General features: G+C 46.5%; 1 protein-coding gene and 1 long non-coding RNA gene across 3 annotated transcripts; one reads left to right on the forward strand and one right to left on the reverse strand.

Moving 5' to 3' along the window:
* Window positions 1-4,108: 4,108 nt before the first annotated feature.
* Window positions 4,109-11,285, forward strand: LOC131709311 (uncharacterized). The gene is made up of 2 exons (XR_009311477.1): window positions 4,109-9,489; window positions 9,524-11,285. It is a non-coding gene; the product is annotated as an uncharacterized LOC131709311 (long non-coding RNA).
* Window positions 11,286-11,384: 99 nt separating this feature from the next.
* LOC117401142 (zinc transporter ZIP10) lies at window positions 11,385-21,175 on the reverse strand. 2 transcript variants are annotated; one of them, XM_059011729.1, is made up of 12 exons: window positions 20,761-21,175; window positions 18,391-18,654; window positions 17,965-18,272; window positions 17,175-17,307; window positions 16,801-16,981; window positions 15,203-15,372; window positions 14,764-14,907; window positions 14,424-14,517; window positions 13,884-14,114; window positions 13,448-13,528; window positions 13,004-13,194; window positions 11,385-12,371 (listed from the first exon to the last, which is right to left on the reverse strand). In XM_059011729.1, the coding sequence occupies exons 2-12, from the start codon at window positions 18,634-18,636 to the stop codon at window positions 12,225-12,227; spliced, it is 1,926 nt and encodes a 641-aa protein (XP_058867712.1). In that variant the 5' UTR covers window positions 18,637-18,654; window positions 20,761-21,175; the 3' UTR covers window positions 11,385-12,224. The 2 variants fall into 2 exon arrangements, with proteins under 2 accessions (XP_058867712.1, XP_033857539.3); XM_034001648.3 differs by lacking the exon at window positions 20,761-21,175 and adding an exon at window positions 18,954-19,371.
* Between the last annotated feature and the right edge of the window lie 78 nt (window positions 21,176-21,253).

Here is a 21,253-nt window from a genome sequence, read left to right on the forward strand (position 1 = left end):
AGTTGACCTTGTAAAATTTCATAATTGGTTTAATTTCAGCAACTTTTCTTGGCCATTCCCTTTAAGAGTTGAAAAAAAAAAAAGCAATTCCCTTTAAGAGTCGCACGGATATCGTATGCAGTTAGGGCTTCTTAAAACTGAAAAAAACTCAAAGGGAAGGCGATTTGTCTATTTTTTGTTTGTTTTTAATTAGACTTTGTTGTGGGTTTTACAATCTGAAACCCGTTTTAATTCAGCACTATGATTAGAAGGCCAGTGAGCTTTAGAAATGTTTTTTTTGTGAAAAAAAAAAAATTATATAGTTCCATTCATCCCTGATCCAAAGCACTTGCTTAAAAAAAAAAATAAATAAATAAATAAAAGCACTTTTATAACGTAAACAAAACCACGCTGGGGTTCTCCCTGCGCAGAGCGGAGCGAGGGGATGAGGGGGAGAAGGGATGCACTGAAGTAACGTGCAGGGTGAGGGGTCATTTCACAAGTCGTGTTCACACTTTGCCTTGAGGAATTCTTCCTGCAGGAAATCGCTTCACGTGGGCAGCATTCGACAGCGGGAGCACCGTATTCCCAGCAGCTGGGCTGTGACCCGGGCACTGTGTCCCAGGGACTCTGTGACCCGGGCACTGTGTCCCAGGGACTCTGTGACCCGGGCACTGTGTCCCAGGGACTCTGTGACCCGGGCAGTGTGACCCAGGGACTCTGTGACCCAGGCAGTGTATCCCAGGGACTCTGTGACCCGGGCAGTGTGTCCTTGCGACTCTGTGACCCAGGGACTCTGTGACCCGGGCAGTGTGTCCTTGCGACTCTGTGACCCAGGGACTCTGTGACCCGGGCAGTGTGTCCTTGCGACTCTGTGACCCAGGGACTCTGTGACCCGGGCAGTGTGTCCCAGCGACTCTGTGACCCAGGGACTCTGTGACCCGGGCAGTGTGTCCCAGGGACTCTGCAGCCCCCCGCCCCTGCCCCCGTGTACAATCCACACGTGTACGGCACAAATACGTTTCAGAGCAAAGGTGGATTTGCACTGTCGTGCTTCCTATCGTTTTATTAGAGTTGCCAAAAAAAGAGTAGAGAGAAATAAATAAATAAATAGACAGACAGGACAGTCGACAACTGAGCCATAAAATTGCTGACACAAAGTGAATGTACAGACCGCTGTAGAGCAAGTGGCTGAGTTTTTATTGGATCCATTACTTGAATTGAACCGATTTCCCCCCCCCCTCAACCCTCACCCCCAGTTTTCTAGTACATTTATCCTGACAGCTTCCATCATTACTGTTTACTCTTATATCGATCTATCTATCACTGCCTCAGCTAGTCATAGCGTTAGGGTTAATGTTCCATGTGTTATCTTTAAGCCAGCTGGTTATCGCTGATCCCAATGATAATGCAAAGGGGGGTGATGAAGGACCAGCCGCTGGGAGTCCTGCTGCGTGTTGCCTAGCAACAGGCTCCGAGGTGATTTCTGGTACTTCTAAGTGGCTAAGATTAAGTGTCACCGTGGCAACAGGAAGTCCTGCACCAATCAAAGACAAGTTAAAAATGGTGGCACCTTGCATCGTGCATTAGGCCTTATTATTCGTTTTAAACGCTTTTAGACAGGTGTGCTCTTTGTGCAATCGTTTACAAAGATTGCTGTTTGCTTATTCCTGGTGATGGTTACTTGTACCCCCTTCTGTATACTAGCTCACCTGCACAGCAAAAAAAAAAAAAAATGCAATGAAAATAAAACTTCTACTAAAAGCAACAAGACATTATATTTAAAACTGCGACCAAATCTGAAAAGAAATCACTTGAAAGGACTGTAGTGAGTTTTTTTTTTATTTTGTTTTCTCTGTTCAGGCTTTTAAACCTGAACGCTGTACTAAACTGCATGACTGGCAGCTGCACAAAACTGTAGGGTTGTTGCTGTAAATTAAATAGGAAAAAAAGAAACCTGTTACACCTTAAAACATGAAGTGTGTGCAACCAAGGCATTTTACGTTAGTTCTGTGTTTTACTAAAAATCAGAACATGTATAATTTATATTAAACGTGCAAAACGTGTTCCTGTAAATATGTCCACAGAAGATGGAGAGATCACACTGACTGCCTGTTTTACAGTAATGGATTTTGAGTGCTGAGTAAAGATGGTGTGCCGATCCTCCGAAGTGTCTTTTTAAGAAGTATTTCTGGGCAGGTGTTAAATAAATCCATTGATTTTTTTAGTGTGTTTTACAATCTGGCAGTGAACGTCCGCTGATATTATTTACCGCTGCATCGAGGGTGTAAACGGACAATGAAAGTCATATTGTAATGAAAGGATCACTTCCGGCTTCGTTGGGCAGCAAGAGAGAGAATTCTCATCCGATCGGCTTTTCAAACCCTCCGTGCGGAAGTCAGTTGATCGGTACTCTGTTGTAAAGGTGAAGGAAGGACCGCTTTTCTTGTTTTAGAAATCGACACGTTGGAATGGGTTTATGAAATGCCTGCCGAGTTTCTGAAAGGCAGTTAGGAGCGTGGGTCCCGGCACGCCCCCTGATGAGAAGCGATTGGTTTGCGCTGGCTGGCGCGTAGAGCAGAGAGCTTGAGAGTCCGATGTTCTCGTTACTTGATACTTGAAGGGAAATGTGCTTGGAGGCAAAGGTAGCAGATCCATCCGACGATAATCTCTTTTTATTTCAAAGCATTTTTTTTTCGTTCTACAGCATTGGTGTTGCTCCAGTATATACACCAGGGCTTGACGTTCTCACCAGTCCTGGGTTTCAGAACGTGCCCCGCAGGTATGTTATCCAGGAACGTGATTTACTTGGTTCTCCGAGTTTGGAAAATATTCGAAGAGTGGCTGCAAACAGGAATCTGTTTTCCCTGTCCAGCAGCGCAGTGCATAGGTTCAGCGAGCAGGGCTGGTGTGCTACAAGCTTCATTGCATATCATTGAGAGCCTTGATCGGTGTTGAATCTGTTTTATTGCAGAGATTGTGGGGCGGTGTTGAGGCGGGGTTTGGGAGGGGCGGGGGGAGGTGAGAACTTTGGGCCTTACCTTTGGACATTTGATAAAACTGCAAGATCAAATGATGGTGCCGCAGAAAAGTTGTGTGCCGCTGTTTCGTTTGTAGCAACTTTGTGCTGGAGGGGAGGGAGACTTTAAATTGTCAAGCCCATTAAAATAGAACGGAGCGAGTCACAGTGTTGATATCGCTGTTCGCTGGAGGGTTCGAAAGATCTTAGTAACTGGGTACAAAGTCTCTAGAATTCGTTTTCCTTGTTCAACTGCACTGTGAAGTCCAGCCGGTGAAAGAATGAGTTTCTACCTCCTAAGATCAAAGATCCCCATTGTAATATAAAGGCTGCCCCACGAGACCAGCATCAGAGGCAGCGTTGTTAATGCTGGGCCACCCTGTATCTTACAATTACATGGCAGGGCGTTTTAATTTTTATTTTTTAAATGTTGTTCAAAAAACCAAAGGTGATGCATTTACAATAATGTGGAATTGGATCTTCACGAGCGCTACTGTATCAAACTGACTGGAACATTTTATATTCCCTTGCAATCGTGTTTTTTTTTTTTTTTAGTAGCGATGGAATTCTGTTTTGTTTATACAGCACTCTAATAATATTTTAATACTATTTTGCAGTCAAAAATCCCTGTCTGGCAAAAAAAAAAACTACGTTTTCCTAATTAACAAAAAGAAAGAGTGTTGTATAAATAAAAACCCATCTTCCTAAAAACTGAAACGTTTCAGTCAAAGGTAATATTTGGTTCACAACCTGCTGAGCTGTTTCACGTTGCTGATCACTAAGAAGTCTTCACTTCAATGGAAATCTCTGATGCCTCTCTGACCTTGCCTGGCAGTACTGCTGTGTGCTGGACGGTTCTCACTGCACTGCCAGCCTGTACGGTACAGAATTCAGACGAGCCAAAAAAAAACAACAAAACGCATGGGTGTGCTTGGAGGACTGTTGAGCTGCTACGTTCAGATGTAGGAGCTTTTAAATATTTATTACTCGGGGCAATTTAGGAAACCGGGTCGCAAACTAAGAAAATAGGAACACTTTTTTTTTTGGGGGGTTTTGTTTCAGTGTGTGTTTTAAAGATAGTTTGAACCAGAGTATTGGAAGCCACGAGGTTTGCAGGCAGGAAACTAAGCAAAGCAACTTGCAACTAAAAATATACGACCGCTAATAAAGCATCAAATTTAAAAGTAACAAATGCCTTACGTTTTAAGAAAATGGGTATTCTATTTTGTGTTCAAGCACTGATTGGTCTAGAATTGGTATTTTTTAAAAATATGCAATATCTCTTGCGTGCGTCTCTTCTCTAAATCTTCCAAAATCTTTCCTGATGATGAAGATAATAATAATGATCCATTTAAAATTGCAGTCAAGTAGTGGCAGTCTTTGATTTGCATTTAAAATGCAGCCTTTTCTTTTAGAATTCAGGCATGTTTATAATCTGTGCATTAATCTATCTATCAATCTAATCTCTATATCTATATATGTGTATGAGCATACCTCCTGTATATTTCTGTTAGATGCTGCATCTTCACACTATATGCACACCAGGGTAGTCAATGCTCTATTTGACAGGATGGGTGAACAATGTGTGTAACTCAAAGACTATGCTGGAAGACACAAACTCTGCTTTTGCAAAAGCCTTTTATCTTTTTTGGGTGGTGTAATACAAAAGTATTTGGGTTGTCTGGGAGGGAGCGGAAAGGAAATAGACATCAGGCAGACACCAGGATCGCACTGTGTGTTTGAAATGCAGTCTGCATGTGTGCAGAACGCACTGTGTGTTTGAAATGCAGTCTGCATGTGTGCAGAACGCACTGTGTGTTTGAAATGCAGTCTGCATGTGTGCAGAACGCACTGTGTGTTTGAAATGCAGTCTGAATGTGTGCAGAACGCACTGTGTGTTTGAAATGCAGTCTGCATGTGTGCAGAACGCACTGTGTGTTTGAAATGCAGTCTGCATGTGTGCAGAACGCACTGTTTGAAATGCAGTCTGCATGTGTGCAGAATGCACTGTGTTTGAAATGCAGTCTGCATGTGTGCAGAACGCACTGTGTGTTTGAAATGCAGTCTGCATGTGTGCAGAACGCCCTGTGTTTGGTCCCTGCTGGGAGATGTGGCAGTTTAGCAGCTATGTTGAAGTCCGGTGTAGAAGCAGAGATGGGTCGTTCTCTTAAACCTGGCCTTGTTTATAACCACCAAGCTCAATGAACAGACCATCGTATCGCAAAGTCAGCTTTTAGTTTGTTTTAAATTTCTCTTAAAGGAGCGTAGAATAGAATCGTTAACTGTTGCACTACGTAAAAAAAAAGTATATATATCTAGGAGAAGAAATATATCAAAACAGAGCCTTAAAAATAAATTGCTATAAAGTTTAAAAAAAATTTAAAAAAAAATAAAAACACAAGTAAAAGGAGCAATATATTTTCAGTGCTTTCAAGTACTCAGTAGGAGAAAAATTGCATTGTAATCTTTTGGGTGGGGACCATTACCAAAAAAAGTGTAGCTCTGTGTGTGTGTGTAATTGTAGCTGTGAATGCACGGGTAGTTTTTGAAGTAGTTGGTCTCTTCCTGTGTGTGTAATTGTAGTCGCTGTGAATGCACGGGTAGTTTTTTTAAGTAGTTGGTCTCTTCCTTTGTGTGTAATTATAGTCGCTGTGAATGCACGGGTAGTTTTTGAAGTAGTTGGTCTCTTCCTGTGTGTGTAATTGTAGTTGCTGTGAATGCACGGGTAGTTGGTCTCTTCCTGTGCACACGCTGTAGCTCTAAGTCTCTTACCGAGGCGTTAACTCTTCACAAAGAGGGTTTGCAAGTAGCATTGTCGTTCCATATCATCACTGAAAACTGTGTGTGTGTGTTTGTCATACAGCAGGGGACTCGCAGGCTTTGTAGAGGATACCTCCTTTTAAAAGAGCCTGAAAAAGCAATGTTCTAAATCGATGATTGTGTAAACTGGAAGACCCGTTCTGTAGACAGAGTTGAAAGATGCTGCTTTCTGTTGAAGAGCTTCTGCAGTGCTGTCGTATGAGTATGGCAGGTCTGCTTGTGAAGCTCGTGATTAATTGGAATGCCGAGCTGATGGCTGGCTTTTCAGTGAGCTGGTATTGCAGGGAGTCCACGTGGAAGGTGAAGTGAAGTTTCAGGGAGGGAGAGGCAGCTGTACACAGAAGACAGTGTTGATTTTCGCTTGCAGTTTCTTGCACATTTTTAACCCCACCTTGCATAGCGCTGCCTCAGTCTGCCTGTAGTAAACTGCTCAGGAATTGGTCACGGTTTTTTTACCAACTGGATTGATTCAAAACCTCGCTGCCTTTTTAAAATACATATACCATATACAACCATGCATTTCAACAGGCAGTCTAGCTGCAGTATTCTGCATTTACCCCAGTATAAAATCTACATTCTGGCTGACCTTTTCATAACCTCTTTTAGAAAGTGCCAAATGACAAAACAAAACAAAATCTGGTGTTTTTATGCAGCGGCGTTTATGATTAAGTAACTGCACCCAGTTTTTTTATTTTTTTATTTTTAAATCCACTGTAAGGATTCCTCTCCGTGTGTGTTGGCCATGTGAAGGTATATTGAATTATTATGCATCTGTATGTGTTTGCTCATAACATGATCTTAGTGCTGGCTTCTACAGCGGTGCGAAACGTATATTTTGTTATTAATATTAATGATGGCGTACAGTTCACGTTTATTGAATTTGGATTCACTGACAGTATTTGGTTTTTGATTGTGTCAATTCAACAAGACACTTTCTGATGCGCTGGTAGCTGCTGTTTTAAATCACTTCACATCGTTGTCTGAGGGTGGAGTACAGTATTGACAAGGGCTTCAAATGAAATGTAGCTATTAATTTATTTATTATTAGTTTGATCACGTTTTCAGACCAAGCACACCTCCTCTTCCTCTACAGAAGAAGACATTAATGAATAAATGAATGTGCAAAAAAAAAAAAAAGACTCTCTACCTGCAAATCTATTACAAAAAGATGAATTATCAAAAGGGATGCAAAACAGAGAAGCCTTCTGATTTGTAGCAGCTGTGTTGGCGGTAGTTTCGAATTCTCTAGTTAGATGCAATGTTTCTTTTTGTCCTTTTTAATATCTGCATGCTGTGGTAACTTCCTCTGTGTGATATAGATAGATAGATATATTAGAGCACTATTTTAATTGAAATCACTGTGGACAATTTGATTTACCTTTTCATGATAGTTTAGTTTACGTGGTGACATTTACAACATCAGAAATAAGAAAGTGCAATAATTGTATCTTTTTTTTTTTTTTTTCCCCAAAAGGTATCAACAGTAATAGTCACGTGAACTGGATCAAGCAAATAAGGGATAGATCTGACTCCTTTAAACTAAAAGCATACTGTAATATGAACTGAGTTTTTGATCAGAAAAAAAAAACCCTGAAGTATTGCTCCCACATACCTGCAGCTTAAGTTAACGTCCCTGTGTATCAGTGCATTAGCCGCACACACGTGTGTGTGATACTTCATGAAGCTCAAGTTTGGTATTTAGGCTGCGTTGCTTTCTGCGGGTCTCTCTTTACTATGAAGCATGCAAGTGCAAAGACAGAATGGAGGCTGAACAGCCTCAAGAGAACCAATGAGATTTCAGCGTCCGGATCAACCCAAGATTATCTTTATTTTGAGCTTTCCTATAACAGTCTTGAGTGGAGTTAGCTGGTGTTTGAGAAGGTGCAGTATCGCTATATATAATGTACTAAAGAAAAAAACTGAGCCAATGTTGCTTTTGACCAAAATTCTTCTGAGAGAAATATTTTTTTTCCTGTAAAATTTAATTTGCACATGATCTTCTTGTTAAATCCTCCTTGCACCTCACCGAGACTGACTGGGGTTCCTTGTGTGCAGCTGCTCCAGCCTCCTTTATCAACGCGTTCCCCCACGTTTTATGTCCTTTTTGATGTGATCTATTAAAATGTTTGATGCACTGAACAATTCTAAACGTGGACTTTTAATTTTTATATCATTTTGAAGAATGACCAAAATTTAGCTCCATGTTCTGGCGTTTTTTGACTGTTGGTCCATTTCTTCCTGGTCAAAGCTGCGTGGGGACCCATAGAGTCCGAGACCCCTCACGGATTGCAGTGCCCTCCGTTCTCCGTCTTAATGAATTACACAATTAACGGGGAAACAGGATCACCTTCTGAGATCCGTTTGTGGGGACCAAAAAAAAAAGGGCACGCGAAATACCAGCAAAGTAAACTTTTTGATTTTTTTTAAAACTGTGCACACTGTTCTAGACCGTGAGGCTGCAGCAGCTTCTGTTAGCCTTGCGGGTTATTCCGGGTGTGTTCAGTGTGGTCTGTACCTGCTCAGTCACCAGCTCTCCCCTCTTACCAGGGTCAGAGCGATAATACTGCCCCATGATAATCAAGGGGGTTTCACTTCACAACCTTTACTTGCTCAGCACTACTACCTCATCCACTGCATTTCTTTTTTATGATGATCACGGTTACACTTGCACTGTTGGTAAAACGGCAGAAGTTCGGTAATACCGGTAAAAATAAATAAAGTATAGAAAGCGAGAGATGTGTGATGGAGGAGAGATCCTAGCTGTTTTTTTTTTTTTTTTTGATGCGTCGATTGCACACAGCCTGAAGCTGGATAGATGTGTTATTCTGGGTTGGCTGCAATCCCACTAGCAATGGGGGGTTGTGCATCCAGCTCTGAGCTGAAGTAGTTTCCTTGTGTACCAGTGCAGGCTGTGAGGATTGCATGGGGTGGGTTCGTGCTTGTGCGTGAACAGCCTTGCGTATTGTAATTGAAACCAGATTTGCAAGCGTTTTGAAAAACCGAGAGAAACGAATACTCACGTGTTTAACAGACTTTCCCTCGGGCTGGTGGTGTGATTTGATTTAGACCTGAACAGTTCCAGGGAATCCACCTGCTTGGAGAGTTTTCTTAGGGACAGCCCTGGTTGATGCAATCCAGGGCTCTTAAACAAAGTCCTGGTGTGGCTGATCGAATCAACCCCCTGGGGTCAGTCGGATTAACAGATTTGATTCGTTTTAAAGGAAAACTTTTGGAGGTTTCTGAGTCGCGTGTGTGCTTATGGTCCTTGCACTCCTTGCTCTTAGTAGTTTGTATGTATGTAGTTTGCAATTATATATAATTTTATCGCTGCAGAGTTCCTCTGGAAAGATGTGGTTTTCCTAGAGTGTGTGTGTGCATTCTTTTTTTTTTTTTTTTTTTTAATTAAAAGACGCTGGATATATTTTCGTTGCAGTTGCAGGCGGGTGATAAAGGGAACTGGTTTCTATTACCTGACAGGGACCTCGTGCATTTCTCATCAGAGGCGTCTTGAATGCCACGTGGCTCTGGGTGCTTTTGTTTTTCAGAAGGATGCTTTTTCGTGAGTTCTAGTTTAGAAAGCTGGCGGGAGAGGAGCAGGTGCACGTGTGCGTTTTCATTTCGGACGCGTGTGAAGCGGGTCTGGAGATCGGTCCCTCGCTCACGCAAGCTGGGTGCAGTGCAGCTCAGGTGCAGCAGCATCTCCAGGCTTTTCTAACTGAGGATTCCTGTGAGGGGACTTCTTCAGGACAGCTCTGTGTCCTTTCTGCCGTGGGAAGAACTGTCACTGTATACTAGCAGTACTGTAGCTAAGACGTATCAACTGGACTTGCATATGGGAGAGGGCTGTTATAAAAATATATAAATCACATCTGGAAAGAAGGGTTACCGCAGATATCCTTAACAATAGAAAAAAAAACTGAAAAATGCCAGTAATATTAGCTCTCTTTGTTTTATAAATACTGTAAACAAGATGTGTCTTATACTAATTATTATTATATTATTCCTACCTCCATATATTAGTTTATTAATATATATATATTCAGCTGAAATGTAATCTGTTTATCAAACTTTTTTTTACCATTTGCATTGAAGAAAAATAGTGTGTATGTGTGTATATATGTGTGTGTTATATATATAAAATATATTGCACACACACACACACATCCGTACACACTGTATATCCAATACCACTGCAGTGTGAAGCCACACTTTATTTATTAACTAGTCTTCTGTGCATCTCCTCTGGGGCACGCTTAGTTCTCTTGGCTATTTTGGTGGATTTTCATTTTGATCCGTATCAAAGGAATTATATTACGATGTTCCAACAAGACACAAAAAAAAAACACAGGAGAGAGAAATACAGCCTGCTCTATTTAATAGCTTTTTTTAATTTTATTTGGGTAGATGTTTTATTAAAAGGTAGCCTTCACTGTGTATTTAACTACATCCGCAGGTTCCCCTAAAGTCAGCCTGATGCCTTAGCCCGACAGCTGGGCGTTACGCAGGGAAACTTGAAACATTATATTTACATCTTGACTCTCATTTATTTCTTTTCTCTCTTAGCCTAGGAGAGCAGGTGGATTCTTAGCTTCAGTCCTCAGGTATTCCTAAGCACAGTTACATGGTCTTGTCTGAAACTGTTCCACACGTCTGCGCAGACCCCTTGGATTTCCTTCCCTAAGGTAACCTTAGGGGGTCCGAGTGGCTGTGAAACTAGCAGCCAGTGTTACCGGTCCCTCATCTCCAGCGCTCCCCCTATCTAAAGCTGTAGTCGAGAGCCGTGGGTACGAGAGCGGGGCGTTTTATTGCAAACGAGATCGGGGGGCTGTGCTGTCTTATAACTAGTGCAGTGCTAAGAAGGGGCTCTTTTATAAAGGAGGAGCAGGTGTGATGAGGGGTGTGGAAGTTAGAGGTGTGATCACATGCACGCCTGACAACAAGATAACATGCTGTTTAAAAAAACAAACACCTGAGAAATGGAGTTAAGAAGTGGAGTAGCACTGCCCTGTGGGATACGGGTGACTGTTAATCTATCCAGCCTTACATTATATATATATATATAAACACAAAGAAATCCTTGCTTGGATAAAGCTTCCATTGTCCTTCTTGAAGCTGGGATGCCTGAATAAAGGGTCTCGATTTTCCACACAAGCCATTCATGATTTGCGTGAGAATGCAATTCTGAAAGCACTTTGCCTTGATATTTCATTGTGTGAGCTAGCAAATGGTTATTTGTTACAAAAAAAAAAGGAAATAAAGGGTGTTACATACATGTATTTAAAACTGAAAAGAATTAATAATAAAGGAGAAATAATCTGTGAGACTTATACAAATAAATAAAAAAAAGAGAGAGGCATTCAAACTTGATATATTTTGTACAATGTTATGCTGCAGCCAACACACGTCTTGTAATTCAATATTGTGGCTTTGGAATTGGTAATGTTTAAATAAAGTGCTACTGCTTCTACCTGGGTTCCGAATGGGTTTCTTTCTGCGTCAGTATTTTAAACCCTCCTCCAGCTCGACACCACAAACCAGAGGGGTCCAATCAAGCAGCCGACTCGCATTCTGATCAGCAACAATCACACTTTATTGATTTCTGATATACAAAATGCTTCAACACATCCGTTAACAATCTCGTCTGTGCGTCTATACAAAACGTTATTATTCACAATGGTATTTTTTGGTCACTTTGAATTGGTGCTCGCTGTTGGTTATAAACGCAGAATGTGATCACCAGTTCAAAGTGACCTTTCTTCTTCCTGATATCGCTTAAGAACACGATAGCATTGAGGCGCGAGGGCGTTCAGACCGTCCTAAACGCGTCCGGTTCTGAGCAGCTGATGGATCTCAGAACTGTGCCGGGTCTGTAAGGATCCAAGCGAGGCTGCCCTGTGAAGACGTGTCTCCTTCTCGCTGTCCTAAGTCTGTGTCCACCTAATTTCCAACCGTGTTTCCTCTGAGCCAGATTTCTGTACCCCACTTAAAGTATTAGTTTGGGTTAACTATGTCCCCCCCCCCCCCAGAATTTAATAGTCCTGTACAATCAAGAATAGCTTACATCATTTTAAAAAATATATTTTAAAAAATTAAAATGTTATCAATTTTCTTTTAAAACTACCTTATAAAATAAAAATCAAAGTAAACACCTTGTATACAGTCTTCAGAGAAATCCACATGACAGCAGCAATACTCTGAGCCTTCCTCCCCACTGCAGCAGCGACATCGTGAACATGAGATCCTTCCTGATGTAGGGATGGTGATGATCTGGGGTTAGGAGTAAACGCACAATTTGAAAAAAAAAAAAAAAAAATGCTGTGCAAAAAGAATGAGGAGCATCTCGGAGTCCCAGACAGACGACTGTTTTTCAGCCGCTGTGTTCTGTGTTCCATGCGGCTCTCCGAGGCTAGAAGTCAACGTTGAGGATGATCTTATCCTCGAACACAGCAATGCACAGCATGAGGGCGCCCCCTAGCAGCAACCCCAGGTGCTGCAGCAGGAGGCGCTTTGGTTTTCCCTGAGAGGAAGATTCTCCGCGAAGCATCTCCGGAAGCTGAAAAAAAAAACAGAAAACCACACACATTAAAACAAGCATGACGCGTAAGACCTGTATGGTGGGGCTATCGAAGCTTGTAGTAAAACCTGGAACAGGTGGACATGCTGTGCAGTAGGAGTCTTGTTTCCATCCCTGGAATGATAGCACAGTATTGTCTTCACAACTTCAAAAGCCTTTTAAAATAGCATTAAAGTAAAGAAAGATTAGCCCCCCTCTCAAGTTGTAAGCGTTGCGTTATCAAACCTCTTATCTGGCGCTTGGTGCAAAGTACAGGGGACCAGAGGCATAAAAGCATACGGTGGCTTCTCAGCAATTCAGTGGGCGTGTTCAGCAAGCGAGCCTCTCCGTGAAAGAACCCACGTCACGGCACGCTCAGTCCTGCTCCCCCCTGAGCAGCTCGGAGCTGCAGAACGGGTTTCATCGGTGATCAGACTGAGCGGAAAAAGTCTCACTCAGTTACTTAACGCAGCCAGCGTAGCACATGGTCCGTTTACAAAATCGACCGGGACTGTGCTATCGATCCTGCTGACCACTGCCCCCAGGGAGGTCAAGCTGACCGCTGCAGGGCTGGCCTTCGTCTCGCAGCGTGAACAGGGGGGTGTAACGGAACGGATTGGGGGGGGACGTACCATGTCCACGAGCGCCACGTAGATGAACATGCCTGCGGTCAGCGAGAAGATCCAGGGAGTGACCTCGCGGGACTGCTGGCTGACCCCCACGCCCACCAGCATCCCCAGAAACCCCAGCACAGCCGAGAGCAGACTGACCAGCAGCACCCTGCACAGGGGCAGGCCAGCCTGCAGCAGCACCGCGAAGTCTCCTGAGGAGAGGAGAGGAGGGGGAGAGGGAGCCATCGTTAGTAATTCTGATTTCACCTGTTACAGCCCCCCCCCACCCCCCCTCCCCCCCTACAAAACTCTCCTTCACAAGTCGGGCCACCTAGGGGACTCTCAGCAGCATTACACCTTCCTCAATTCCTTTTCATTCTCCACTCGCTGCGAGCAGGGATTTAAACATGAGATTTCCTGGAGTCCAAGCTGGTCTCCAGGAAGGTGAGCCGACGTGGAACGTACCAAGTTCGTGGGGGAGCTCGTGGCAGAACACGGCCACGCTGGTGCTGAGACCTCCAACCACACCTTGAGAGAAAGCAGCTCCTGAGACAGACAGACAGACAGACAGACAGACAGACAGACAGACAGCATTTCACAGGGTTCAGCTTCACAATTATTGCATGGCTTTTGCACAGAGGTTTTAAAAACGGTTTCACAGACGCAGATTGCCGCAAACTCCAGACTCCCCTTACATTAACGTACCAGTAACCCAGATATGCCTACTGTCCTACATACAGGTCACTTAGAAATACAATTCAATCATACCTGGGTTCAGACCAGTGCTCACTGGTGCCTGGCGGCTATTTCAATATTTACACAGATTTGCAGCCGGAGGAATATGGAAAATAACATTAATAACAACAACAACAATAATAACACTAATTTATAATTCTGTCACCTATAGCCAGCCCGTCGGTGAAGTTGTGCATCCCGTCCCCCATGATAACCATCCAGGCCACACTGCCAATGCCTGCGTCCTTCAGCCCCTGCACACTGTGGGAGTGGGAGTGGGAGTGGGAGTGGGGAGTGGTCTCTGCCGTTCTGCACCCCAGGCTGCCCTCTCTCCGCAGGGGCCCCCCTGCCGCCCCGCCCTCCTGATCCAGCGGAGCCCCGCTGAGAGAATCAGCTTCTGCAGGAAGGGAACGCGTTAGAGCAGGGAGTCCAATCACACGCGGTCCTGGAGGGCACTCGTCCACTCCAGCAGCCTTGAACAGCCAGTAACACGAGAGAATGAACGACTGCAGGGGCTGGATGGGGGGTCAGCTGATTCCTTTAAAACAATGTAGAGCAGGGTTTGGAACAAAAAGGCCAGGAGCGAGTTTCTCCGTGTGCGGAGCGAGTCTCGCTGCTCGGGTAAGGCAGAAGAGTCAGAGATGTGGGGGGGTGCAGAAAGAGACTGAAGCAGGTACCCGCTGCGGCCTGGCTGGGACTGACTCACCTTGCTGCCCTCTCCGCTCAAGCAGCTTCAGGTCCTGCTCCCCTTGCTGGTGGGAGTGTCCAGGCTCCTGCTCGCTGGCCTGTCTCCCGCGCTCCTGAGAGAGACAGAGAGAGAGAAACGAGACTCAGTCCTGGAAGCAGCTTCCAGCCCCACCTCACGAACGCCAGACTAAATCAAACTCAACACAGGGAAGGAACAAACCCACAACATCTGTCAGACCAGTTGCTTTCCCATCAGGGTCTGAGATCAAATCCAACTCCATTTCTTCAGATTCCTTTTTAAAAAAAATCAATACCCCCTCCCCCCCTCCCCTCCCCTCCCCTCCCCTCCCCTCACTCACCCCTTGACCCTTGCGTCGCCGCAGCCCCATCATGCTCTCAATGGTAAACAGCAGGTAGACGCCCCCCAGCACACACAGCCCCTTCAACACGGAGTCCTCAACCCCGGAGCCAGCCTCCCCCTCCTCATGAGAGCCCTGCTGCGCCTGTGTAGCACGGGGGGTGAGAGGAAACAGCAGACAAACCACACACAGTGGGGTAAGAGGAAACAGCAGACAAACCACACACACGGGGGTAAGAGGGAACAGCAGACAAACACAGATTAGCAGCACACTTTGAAGGCGTGAACCCTGCATCACAGTTAAGAGTTTCTCAAAATTCCAGCACAACATATATATATATTTATGTTTAATAGCAGTTCCTGAGCACAATCCATTTACAGTAAAGTTAGCATGTCATGTGTCGGGCGTCTCGGATTTTCAGAGGGTGGGGTGTACCTACGTGAGGGAGGAGGTGCAGCAGGGCGTCCCCGCACAGCGTCCCCACTGCCAGCGCCACCAGGAAGGACAGCAGGGAGCGGAAGGAGGAGCTGGTGAGGAGCGGGACGAGGGAGAGCGCGAGGAGAGAGGGCACACTGATCACTGTGAGAGCTACCGAGCTCCAGAGCAGTGCTGAGAGAGAGAGACAGAGAGAGATAAAGACACGACCCAGCCAGCAGCCTGAACACACAAACACGACCCAGCCAGCAGCCTGAACACACAAACACGACCCAGCGAGCAGCCTGAAAACACAGAGAGACACAACCCAGCGAGCAGACTGAACACACAGACACAATCCAGCGAGCAGCCTGAACACACAGAGAGAGACGACCCAGCGAGCAGCCTGAACACACAAACACGACCCAGCGAGCAGCCTGAACACACAAACACGACCCAGCGAGCAGCCTGAACACACAAACACGACCCAGCGAGCAGCCTGAACACACAAACACGACCCAGCGAGCAGCCTGAACACACAGAGAGAGACATGACCCAGCGAGCAGCCTGAACACACAAACACGACCCAGCGAGCAGCCTGAAAACACAAACACGACCCAGCGAGCAGCCTGAAAACACAAACACGACCCAGCGAGCAGCCTGAACACACAAACACGACCCAGCGAGCAGCCTGAACACACAAACACGACCCAGCGAGCAGCCTGAACACACAAACACGACCCAGCGAGCAGCCTGAACACACAAACACGACCCAGCGAGCAGCCTGAACACACAAACACGACCCAGCGAGCAGCCTGAAAACACAAACACGACCCAGCGAGCAGCCTGAACACACAAACACGACCCAGCGAGCAGCCTGAACACACAGAGAGAGACATGACCCAGCGAGCAGCCTGAACACACAGAGAGAGACATGACCCAGCGAGCAGCCTGAACACACAGACACGACCCAGCGAGCAGCCTGAACACACAAACACGACCCAGCGAGCAGCCTGAACACACAGAGAGAGAGACATGACCCAGCGAGCAGCCTGAACACACAGAGAGAGAGAGAGACACAACCCAGCGAGCAGACTGAACACACAAACACGACCCAGCGAGCAGCCTGAACACACAAACACGACCCAGCGAGCAGCCTGAACACACAGAGAGAGAGACATGACCCAGCGAGCAGCCTGAACACACAAAGCCACAGCCAGTGTCCCTGTGTCTGTCTGTCTGTGCGTCTGTCTGGCTGTCTGTGAAGTCTCATCTCTGTGACGTCAATCTTGGGATGGAACCCATAAATGTATAAATGAACATGAATCGGATGGAAATAAAGACTCCTATTGCAGAGCCGTCTCACCCATTCCAGGTTTTGCTATGAGCTTGATTAGCCCCAGTGTAGTGGTAACAAGCTCAGGTGAGTTTTATTAAACAGATTAAAACCAGGAATGGACCGCGCGGCTATGCAACGGGAGTCTTATTTCCAGATCTGCCTTATCTAAGGTGCCAGCAGGTCGTCCGAGACCAGAGCCGAGATTCGGGTCTGTGCAAAAGCAATGAAATAACGGTCGGTTTGTTCCAGAGCTGCTTTCTGTCCGTCGTTTTTTTTTTCCGTACCCCACAGGAAGGACACCCGTTTCTCCAGCGACGTCACTTCCAGCTCGTCGTGGTGGCGGATGCAGACGCGGCTGTCGATCTGGTAGAGCAGGGCGGGGCACAGGAAGGTGAACAGCGCGGGGGTGATGGTCTCAGCCTCATCCAGGCCAAAGTTCACCAGGAGCTGGGACATGTTCAGACACTGCCGGGGGGAACAGGGGGTTAGGGTAAGGGGGCGACCCGTTAAAACAACCGCTTCAGAAAGGTTCAGTAAAACACAAAAAACAAGCCCCACTCTTTCCCACTGTCTCAGGGGCCCGTTGCGGGTGGGGGCGGGGGGCTTTATTCTTTGGTTCTGTATCGGGGGGGGGAGGTTCCTCCGGTTCTGGACTCACGTTTCCATGCAGGTGGTTCTCCACAGGGTGACCGCTCCTCCCCTGGAGGTCCCCGGGTATCCCAGGGTGCACTGCTGCGCTGCCGGCCCGGCTCCACACTCTGACCGGGTCCGGACCCTGGCCGGGCTTCATCCTGAAAAGGTTAGGAAAACGCGCGTCTTATTAAACAGAGTAAAACCAGGAATGGGATCAAACTGCTATGGAACGGGAGTCTTAGACCAGGGATGGGAATATCTAAGGTACCATTAGTTAATCCAAGATTAGTGGTGAGATTAGGGTCTGTGCAAAAGGAATAATTCTGAAGCTATTAAACCAGGAACTGCTATGCAATGAGAATCTTAACTCAATCCCTACTGTGTAGCCAGCTTTATAATGTGGGGGGCAGAGATTCCTCTCACAGTCACAGACTGTTCTTGCTGTGAATCAGGAGAGCTGAGATTCCTCTCACAGTCACAGACTGTTCTTGCTGTGAATCAGGAGAGCTGAGATTCCTCTCACAGTCACAGACTGTTCTTGCTGTGAATCAGGAGAGCTGAGATTCCTCACAGTCTCAGACTGTTCTTGCAGTGAATCAGGAGAGCTGAGATTCATCTCACAGTCACAGACTGTTCTTGCTGTGAATCAGGAGAGCTGAGATTCCTCACAGTCACAGACTGTTCTTGCAGTGAATCAGGAGAGCTGAGATTCCTCTCACAGTCACAGACAGTTCTTGCTGTGAATCAGGAGAGCTGAGATTCCTCTCACAGAGTCACAGACTGTTCTTGCTGTGAATTGGGTGAGCTGCTGTTACCTGGGTGTGTCTGGAGGCTGGGTGGAAGTTGTGTCTCGCAGGGGGGGTGCTGCGGGGGGATCCCTGCGCTCCGTCTCCTGCAGGGGGTTCCCGGCGTGCTCGTGCGGGGGGTGGGAGTGCGTGTGCTTGTTCTCCTGCACCTCCAGCATGTCCAGGTGCGAGACGTGGTCATGGCCCAGCCCCTCGTGGCTGATCTCCAGCACGCTCACCTCCCCCAGACCCAGGCTCCCCAGCAGACGCTGCAGCCCCCCGAACGACAGGGTCTCGTTCTCCCCGTACTGCAGGAACAGCCTGCGCAGGTAATAGCCCTGGTCAAGGACAGCAGCAGAGGAAACAGGGAGTTAATAAAACGCTCTAGACCTGTTTTTTTTTTTTAAGAAAGGCTTTCTCATGGGTTTTAAAGAACACCCTGTCCCACATCCTCACCTGCTCTTCAATAGCTTCTTCCACAGGACTCAGGACCCCCCTGACCCTCTCTGTGCTCGATTTGAGGACCCCCTGTCCCGCTGTCGTCGAGGAGTCCCAGGTTCTGATGCCCCGACCCTCCGAGCGGTTCCGCTCCAGCTGACCCCAGCAGGGACCGACCTGGAGGAGCAGCAAGAGAGGGGCGAGGCATCCCAGCATGCAAAGCGGGGCCAGCCTTCCGGACGTGTTTGGAAGCAGCGATGTCATCGCGTCTCTGCAAAGCGACTAAATAAATACATTAAAAAAATCACCGTCAGATACAACCTGCCCTGCCTTCTTACACCAAGCGAGACCCCTTCGTTCAGGCTCGCCACGCAAACCCCTCGTTAGAAACGTGTGCAGGATTTCAGCACCGCTGAGCTCAAGGAAGACAGCTCTGCTCAGAAGCGCAGTCACGTGGCTCAGCACTGATGAAACCAGCGGCTGTTTCCGATGCACCAGTCTGTGTATGTGTGCTCATCTGTTAATTGGTCGCACTTGGGTAATTAGTGCTGCAAGAATTCAAAGTAAAAACAAGCACTTACAGTTTCTTGGAGTAAAAGCGCACAGAAAACTTTGGCGATTCTTTCAGTCCCTTTAGTTCAGTCGTTGATCTACACCGATTCTCTCACAAGCGCGCACAGAGCGGTCCTGTGCTGTCGGGATGCGGGAGATGATTCCCTTCAGGGCAAGGTCTGACTGAGTCCATAAAACCAGTCGGGGAGGCGCGTCAAGTTAATGTTGCACCAGGGCAAGAGGCAGGAATAAACAAAGAGGCTGTGTGCAAGAGTCCACAACAAGATCGCGAAGAAACGAAACGCCAGCTCCTTTAAAACATGACTTCAAAACAACAACACCACCACGCACACACACACTGATACACACACACACGTGCAAGAGTCCACAACAAGATCGTGAAGAAACGAAACGCCAGCTCCTTTAAAACATGACTTCAAAACAACACCACCACGCACGCACACACACACTGATACACTCACACACACACTGATACACGCACACACACACACGCACGCACGCACACTGATGCACACACACACACACACGTGCAAGAGTCCACAACAAGATCGCGAAGAAACGAAATGGTTTTGTTAAGGGAACGCCATCATGCCTCCGCAGGTCACATGAGCTGTAAATATCTACCCGAGCTCTCTTGCTCAATGGCACGGCTTATCTGTACCCAGGTCGTTTATCAAGGTCAGGATGGTTCATTTCAGCGTGACTGCCTGATAAACAACCACACCTACCAGAGCTGGTCAGCTAGAACTAGAATCACAATGACAGCACAAGTGTGTGCGTTCCAATTCCAATTCCAATTCCAGTTCCAATTCCAATTCCAATTCCAGTTCCAGTTCCAGTTCCAATTCCAATTCCAGTTCCAGTTCCTCTCCCTATGCTCTCTTACTGTGCTGCGGGGAGCATTGTAAGATCGAAGACAAATATGTTTTATGATCTGAAGGGTTATTTATTACAAAGCATTCTGTGTGAAGTGAGCACATGAGATGTTTTTTATTATTTTATTGTATTGTTATGTAGTGGAGGTGCCGCGCCTTCTTGAGAACGATATAAAGAGGCTATTTGTTTACACAACGATCGTGGGTTTTGCTGGGACGGTAGCGGTGCCTCTTCATCGCCAGCACCGGCAGGATGAAGGCAGTCTCACCCGGGGGGGGGGAAAGATGCATAAAACGCACAGCTTTCATTTTGAACCCCTCCCCGGTGTCACAATCCCTTCTCCCGTGACTCCACGGCGCTTTTAAACGCACAGCCGCTCACTGCACCCTCTAGTGGCGACTCGGAGTTTCTGCACAGCGACGGGTTTAACCCCTTCCACGCGGACAGAATGGTATTTAGCATCATCTGACACGCAATGCGCGTGTTCGAGATCTGTGTGCAACGCCTGTGCAGTGTTGGTAAAATAATATATATATATAATTTTTTTTTTTTTTTTTACAGAGAAGTCGTGTGTATACAAGTAAACAAAAAGTGAACTGAATACAAAAAAACAAATAAATTAATAAACTTATATGCGAAGCAAGCAGAACACAACGCCAGGCTGTGAAAACAGTGTTAAGTTAGTTTAATAAAAGGCGAGGGGGCGCACGAAGCAATGCTATGCGGCTGGACTCGTTGGACAGTCCGGGTTGATCAAGCGACAACAACAACAGCCCGCCCATTTCTTTCGCAGTTCTCTGTATCTAAACTCGCTTGATAAGCACGACACGCTGCCTCCTAACGTCATCGAAAGCCTCGATAAAACAGAACACGCGTAATGAAACACGCACGCATTATCGGTGTGCGTTGTGTCTTTGCGGCGGTGGTTTTAGTTCTTACCTGGTCACGACTCCGCTCCTCAGCCGGGCAGTATTTTCTCAGAGTGGCAAAGGTCACGCCTCGTTCAGGCTGCACGGTGGGGCCGCGCCCGGGTCACAGGTCGGCTTTATTTGTGATTAGACTTTTGTTTTCCTTCGGGTTTCTGCAGGGGGTCCGCCAGGTATAACAGAAAGCAGTCTCTTTAAGAGTACGTTCTGAGGACCCGACGTACTCCTACACGTGTTGCGTGATTGCTTGAACCTCGAACTGACCCCAACGGAGAAACACTGCGTCTAAAAACCTGCCAAAAAATAAGTCAAATAAAGACTGTGTGTGTGGATGAAGAGAGAGCGGGCTCTTTACTAGGGGATACAGCACAGCTTGCACGTAAACACGCCGTGCAAATGAGCTGCCGGCATTGCACGTGATCGGGCAGGAGCATATAAGGCCCAGGGCAGTTAGCTGCTGTGGTTATAGTTGGCCCAAAAAAATGTGTTGAATGGTTCTATTGACT

The sequence above is a fragment of the Acipenser ruthenus genome, chromosome 42, assembly GCF_902713425.1.
Source record: "Acipenser ruthenus chromosome 42, fAciRut3.2 maternal haplotype, whole genome shotgun sequence".
In the NCBI taxonomy this organism is placed as follows: Eukaryota; Metazoa; Chordata; class Actinopteri; order Acipenseriformes; family Acipenseridae; genus Acipenser; species Acipenser ruthenus.

What these genes read in the sequence shown, in the direction of transcription:
- LOC117401142 (XM_059011729.1), bottom strand. Translation starts at nt 18,636, where the DNA reads ATGACATCGCTGCTTCCAAACACGTCCGGAAGGCTGGCCCCGCTTTGC. An exon ending in AGAACCACCTGCATGGAAAC is followed by an intron (nt 16,982 to 17,174) that starts GTGAGTCCAGAA and finishes TCCCCCCGGCAG; the next exon opens with TGTCTGAACATGTCCCAGCT. An exon ending in GGCGACGCAAGGGTCAAGGG is followed by an intron (nt 14,518 to 14,763) that starts GTGAGTGAGGGG and finishes TGTCTCTCTCAG; the next exon opens with GAGCGCGGGAGACAGGCCAG.